At 37.4% G+C, this 7,137-nt stretch overlaps 1 protein-coding gene across 3 annotated transcripts in view; it reads left to right on the forward strand.

The window, feature by feature from the left end:
* Positions 1-6,833, forward strand: part of bean1 (brain expressed, associated with NEDD4, 1) — a 40,825-nt gene extending 33,992 nt beyond the window's left edge. For all 3 annotated transcript variants that reach the window (XM_014017585.1, XM_014017584.1, XM_014017586.1), the window contains one exon: positions 1,328-6,833. In XM_014017585.1, coding sequence (XP_013873039.1) covers positions 1,328-1,712 — 385 coding nt within the window. In that variant the 3' untranslated portion in view covers positions 1,713-6,833. The remainder of the gene's footprint in view (positions 1-1,327) is intronic.
* Positions 6,834-7,137: the final 304 nt, after the last annotated feature.

Raw genomic sequence — 7,137 nt, forward strand, 5'->3', positions numbered from 1 at the left:
ACTAGATAGTTTATACCAAATTTTATAAAAACTACAACTAAACTGTGCAGGCATGTTTTTTCTAAATCTTATCTAGTTTAGTTTTAACAGTATTTAAAGGTAACACTGATGAATTTGAGAGAAGTATACTTTAAAGCTGGAAGTTGGATAAGTATCCAACAGGTTACTAGCATGATATAATCATGATTCACTCTTTGTATTATTGATCACATATATTCAAACAAATTGACAGTAAAACGGTTAAAACTAGCCTTTTCTGTTGTGATAATAAAAGCTTCTGATAGCTTTGGTCAAAGCTCAAAGAGCTGCAGCAGGGACCAAAGAGCCACATGTGGCCCCAGAACTGCAGGTAGAATTAATTGGTTGAATAAATGAGTAATTTATGTAATACTAAAGAGCAAGAACTGATTTATAGGGATGGATCTTAAATGGATGGAGAGAACTACATAAATATTTCTATAATATTTTTGAGAGAACAGTTTGTTGTCCACATGGGAACCAAAAACCCAGTCACACTGAGGTCAGTTCTTCATGCAGTCCTGCTGGTTATGGGTTATAGGTAGATCTGAAAGGGTTATTGCATCTTATTGTTAGAGTCTGAGTGAGGAYGTCCACGGTAGGAAGGAAGGATGGAAGAAAGACAGAAAGACTTCCTACAATAGAACCACAGTAATATAATTCACTGCTCTGTTGATTAAGTTACTCTGGATTACAGCTTCTTATCTTCCCATCCTCATCCACCATTTGCTTCCCAAACACACGCTTATTTTATTATTCAATTTTCTATTCCGTTTGTATTTTATAAGCTGTTTTTCTTCCTCCCAGCTCTGCTTTATGGAAAAGATTGATAGAAATCTTAACTCTAAAGCTGCTTGAAGAAACAAGTGTTTTAGAAAACAAAATACTTTGTTAAGACCTGTGCATTTTGATAACATAGATTGATCAACAACCCACAGTCTTTAGAAGGAATATTTTTTTTGTTTGCTATAACATACAGTAATTTAGAGCCGAAGAACTTAACTATTAAAAACATTTTGTGTCAAGTATATAAAAATTACTGAATCTCCTGTTTTGTTTTTGAAACAGTATGTTTTGCTACTTCAATCACTTAAAAAAATCTTTAATTGGTGAAAATTTTCGTGAAATCTAGCAAATTAAGGCTTTAATAATAGGATGTTACACAAAAGTTGTATTTGATGTTTTTCTTTGTAAGTCACAAACCATAAGGACAGTATGATTAAATGTTTACTTTAGTTTATTTCCATTAGATGTTCCATCTTCATCCCCAGTATTTCTAATTATAATCTTCCTGTCTTCATCTCTGTAGATATGATGAGTGTGTTGGACCAGGTTCCACTCAGATCTACATCCCCACAGATGACCCGCCTCCTTATTCTTTACTGGACCCCTGTCGGAGCCTGGCAGAGCCAGAGGAGCAGCCCGCCTACACGAGTCCAGATGCCTCTCCGAGCTACGGAGAGACGTCAGCGAGCGCTGCCTGGTCTCCCCCCACCCACTATCCCCTGGGACTGCAGGAGCAGCAACACGTTGCGTCCATTTCTTTCTCCCTGGAGGCAGCGCCGCCTTACGAGTCGGTGTTGGCTGAGCAGGGACAGCCCCTCCCTCTCATGCCATGTGACCTTTATAAACACCATTCAGAAAGGGGCAACGATGAAAACTCCTCACAGCTCCCAGCGAACCAGATCTCATAGGACATTTAATTGGTTTTCTTCACCTGAGCTCTCAGCGGTCCCCAGTTGACTTAAACAAAAAAACACTTTAATGTGGGGGGAGCTGGCTGTTCGGAGCAGCTGTGGGCCAAATAATGGAAACTAATGAGATCTGCACATCTTTCACACAGTTGATAAGACACAAAAATCACTGTGGCTCACATCACAGCAGAGACTGTCTGTTTCAGGCCACGAAACAAACAAACAAAAAAACCTGAATGGAAACGCTTTGTTTCTGGGACTTCCTTCATGATCAGTTTGGTCATCGCAGTGATGCTGTGTTGGACAAAGACTCGTGCTAAATGGTCTAGTTCAGGATTTTATGTTCACATTATTAAACATTGTTTGTGAAATAGAATTGATTCAAAGGTTATGTGCCATGGAAGAGTTTAAAGAAGGAAAAAAACAGTGTTACTGATGTCGGTGTCATTGTGTAGTTTAGAGAATATACAAGCACATAGTTACCACCCTACAGATCTTTTTTTTTCCATTTCTACTAGTAAACTACAGCACAGGCTAATGTCTTTGTAGGGTACACAATAAGGCTGATTTATAGTCCATGAGTTATAAGACATTGTGTCTTGCTGACGTGGTTGGGTAACAAAAATTACTTTTTTTTCTCACGCCCTTCACTGAAACCCCGTCTCGCGCATTAGCCCCAAGCAGAACTTCTGTCTTGCAAGGTATAGGTCAGGTGTTATGTGATTGGTCAGAACGTTGTGTGTGTGTTTATGCTGAGAAGCAGGTGAAGCAAACCTTATAAAGACGGTAAAGAACAAGTTTTGTGCATGGAGGAAACAGCTCTGAGACACAGGCAGCTACGCTAGCCATGAGGGATTTACCCCGGATTTACACTGCTTACACTCCACCGCCACACGGACTCTGCAGTAAAAATAAACCCTTTATAGTCAAAGAGGCGTTCACGTCACCTCCGCAGGGCGGCGGTGTGTGCACACGGCCGACCAGCAAAACTCAACCTGAGTCTATTTTTGCCAGAAGCTGGAGCAAGCGCGAAGTTAATCTTCAAATATCACATCGCACCAGCAGGAAAATGAACGAGAACACCTGTGTTTTCAAAATAATTCACCAAAGATGCACTCAAATTTTTTGAAACCCTAGCTACATTAATAAATATGGGTAATTAATACATATATGCTGTCAAAATATCTCATTAATGGAYTTTAATGCACACATAAACATGAATTTTATTCTGAAAAAAAGACAAAGAGATGATATTTTAACTGCCGTTTCAAGTCCGTCTTCCACAGAATCAATTATTTTGGTGTGACTTCAGCATGCCATTTTCATGGTAGTGTAAACCTGGGGTTACCTGGACTTCTCTCTGTAGTTTCTCTTTCAAAAATGAATCATCCACGAGAAAAATAACTGTCTACAATCACGCCAGCGAGCTCTGACATCTGACGTTTTGTTGAAGTGCTAAACCTTTAGAAGAGCGTGCTGTTTTGTAACTGTCTACGTGCTGGTAGTATCCTTCCTAATAGATGAAAGACCTTGTAATAAAATAGTAGTACGTTATCACTTTGAAGTACTTAGTAACACTTATCCCAAGTCCCTATTTTTCTCATGTATATTTAAATCTTTCAGCACAAAAAGGATGCTGTTTTAGAAGATATTGTTAATATTTTTTTGCCGCATGACTCTGTAATCACAGGAGAGAGGCTCAGCTTGTTCCATTTTTGTCACAACTCTTTATATCAAGGGCTCTAGTTTTAATACCAAGCTAAAACTGGACCCCAGTAGCAAAATGTAGCTGAGAACCTTCCTCCTCGTGCGGTTTGGTTCATGCAACAGAGACTTTACACAGAAAACTGTAGATTTTATCCCAGTGTTCTCTCAGAATGCTTTTTTTCCTCCTTTAAAAATTAATTGCTATCAATTCTCTTTTCCACAATATATATATAGGGAGTGTTTTGCAGATTGTTAAAATGACCATTTGCTTGGAAATGTGTACAAACAAAGAGTYGAAGCATGACAGGAATAATAAGCTACATAGGAATGTTTAATAGTGTTCAACTTTGCCAGTTGAATCAGTTTTAGGAGTGGAAAAAAAATCCCACTTTAACAGATTTCTTGTATTTGTCAGCTGTGATGTATTATTTTCTAATCAGAAATAGAGCAGTTGTGAATGTTTAAGTCTGTTTAATGTCTTTGTCATGCAAAAGTGCAAACATATGAGAGGAAATTTGACAGCRCCACAGAAATGCTTGCAAACAATATTTTTCTCAAACTGCTAAATTGTGGCAACTCTGACTAATGAATATGCATCATATTGAGTAAAACAGAATCTTAAAATTCATGGGTTTATATTCCCAACATGACTGCAACGAAACACCAGAAATCCACCCAGTTAGCTAAGATAGAGGTTTATTAGGCCAATAATTAAACTAAATTTAACTACACACACAAACATGGTGGACAGCAGCRTGAGGAGTGAAATCCCCTGTGAGACTTAGCAGGTAAGCCATTTATCTGCACCTTCACAGGTGCAGCCAACGAGGACAGTTRCGACAACAAAACCTATGTAACAACGACGACTCCTGCACTGCAGCTGCAAAGCCAGAGGAGCTGTGGAGGAAAATAACACCTCCCCCTCAGGGGAGTAATTCTCACAATGAAGCCTCTATTTCTGTCCTTTGAGCCTTCRGATAATAAAGAAACATGAGTGAACTAAAGAAAACAAGCAGGCAGCCCAATAAAGTCGTAGTCATATCAGTGCAGAAGATAAATCACAACGCTCCAAACCTGATTACTGAAGTGCTGCAGTCACACACTGCTAATGTGCTCACACAAACAGCAGCAGAGGACTAAATAGTCGCACTAAACATTACATGTGGAGCACAATTCACCTAAAAAAAACATAGCAGGAAAACTCTAAAAAAACTGGATGCAGCTGTAAAAACAAAACACTGCAGAGGTTAGGAAGGCTTACTTTCTCACCTGGTGACCACAAAAATGTAGCCATGATAGAAACTATTTCATGAAGGAATCCATATGGCCCACTGCCTTTTCAGTTCCTTCTGCAGCCTGAAGACTGAAAACAAAAAATAAGACGGAAAAAGATCATTATCGTTTTAAAAAGATTCTAATAATATTTCTCTCAATCTAAAAGACAGATAGTTTGAATTCTGATTACCCACGGCTACAAAATAGTAAATGGTCTGAACTTATACAGCGCTTTATYAAGCCCAGTCGGACCCTAAAGCGCTTTGAACTACAGTCATTCACACACTGATGGTAAGCTACATTGTAGCCACAGCTGCACTGGTGCACACTGACAGAGGCCACTGGACTGGCCTCTGACCACCATCAGCAGGCAAGGTGGGTGAAGTGTCCTGCCCAAGGACATAAGGACAGATGGTTGGAATAGGGGATTGAACCAGCAACCCTCCAGTTAAAGGACCACTCTACCACAGCCACCCCAAAGTTTAAGACTTGAGAAAATTATGTGTTTTTAGTCAAAATGTTTCAGCTATTTTAGTACAACCTGAACCAAACATTAGTTCATTGTTGACCTGAATATCTGACACAGTGGTTCAATAACAAATGGACTAAATGCTGTCTATACTTTAGTTTTTTTCTTCTTACATATACAGATACAGAAGCAGCAGTGTTTGTATGGAGGTTTGTGTGCGGAGGAGATAAAACTTAGAGATTCTGGAGACACTAAGACCTGTAGACACCATTTTATCACCAGTTATTAAAGCAGGAAGTCATTATAGACTAAGTTTTAATAGCATTATATTAAATGTTTGTTATTAAAATATAGTTTGTCCAGATTGTGTGTTTTCAGCTTTTGTATGTTGATTTAGAAAACAGTCATTGTGTGATTTTCTGATTGAAGGTGTGCCTGTTCACTGATGTGATTTGTTAAATTCAGTATACATTTTGAGGAGCAAATTTTATTCAGACTTCAAGGGATTATTCTTTTTTTATTTTTATTTTTTATTTTTTAGTTTTGGAGCTGAAATCAAAATTTATTTCTGTTATTTTCTATTTTTATTAATAATTATCAGATATTCCAAAGATTTATAACTGTCTCTTGCAAATTTTATAATTCGTCCACCACCAATTTCACTTCTGTTCTCATGTTTTGTTTTGTTGTTTTTTTTTTTACTTATTTTCAGCAAATTTCAAATAAACAAAACAACCATTTACACCAGAATGCCTCTTAATCCACATTTGCAGGTTTCAAATAATAATAACAAAAGCTATTTAATTAACTATTGTGTTTCTCATATGACATACAATGTTTAACAATCCTGCACACACATGGGAATATTGTGTTGGTTTAAACGTCACGTGATKCATTCCAAGCATCCAATTGCTTAAAACTTAGCCCCGCCTTCACAGTGAAGGCCAATCACATTGTACAGTAGAGGGTTAATTTGTACTTAATGAACACAGCGATGAACGTAATTCAGTTTCATCGTCAGCCACCAGAGGGCACTGCAGAGCTACAATTAGTAGATATTTGGCTGTTTTACTCACTTTTTCCTAAACATGACTGAGATAGCTCGGTGCTCAGTGCCACAGTCTGGTTATCCTGAGGTTGCAGGTTTGAGCTYTGGGTACATCAGGTGGGGCATCTGGTAAAAAAATAAATAAATAAAAATTACCAAATCTCACTGGGATGACCCCTGGAAAAGAAAGCATCTGATATAATAAAAAACAATTTACTTATTCCAAATTTATATTTAATTTTTCATCTTTTAACAGTGAATCAGACTGATCACCTGGCTCCATGCTGAGTTCATATGAGGRTAGAGTGTATAGGACATTTCAAATGCGTGTCTGTATTATTTGTTAGTTTAAACACCCAGACTGGGTGTGACAAAATTTGTCAGTCAAATTAATGTAATGTTTTTGAATGCATCAGTCTGGTGCTTTSCTTTAATTTGTTGGTGTTTTTGTTGTAAGTAATTCAAATGTAAATGCTGATGTTRACATCACGCTCCAATTCATCCTTCTATTTTTTCCCATTCCCCCTGTAAAATAATATCCTGAAATGTTTTATTGAATTGTACATTAGTTTTTTTTTGTTTGTTTTGTAGAAAAAGTGAATAAAGCTGATCTCTTGTTAAATCTGAGTGTGTCTACTTGTACAAAAAGAGACTTTAATACAAATTCAGATAAAGTAACGATGACAGTTGATTTACGATATTTGCATTATCAGGTCTCCTGATTAAAGTGTCTTTCCAGCAATAAACAGTGGTGTAATGACCTTTTGGCAATACAGAACTTACAAAATACAAAAAGGTAACAAACCCATGTCTTTTAGGTCTGTTTTTGTTTGTTTYCTGCCTTCTGCCAAACTCCTAATAAACACTTTTTGCCCGTGTTTCTTTATATTATTGATAAACCAGCTCTAAAACCCATTTGTTATATA

This window comes from Austrofundulus limnaeus, unplaced genomic scaffold, assembly GCF_001266775.1.
Source record: "Austrofundulus limnaeus strain Quisiro unplaced genomic scaffold, Austrofundulus_limnaeus-1.0 Scaffold172, whole genome shotgun sequence".
Taxonomy (NCBI): Eukaryota; Metazoa; Chordata; class Actinopteri; order Cyprinodontiformes; family Rivulidae; genus Austrofundulus; species Austrofundulus limnaeus.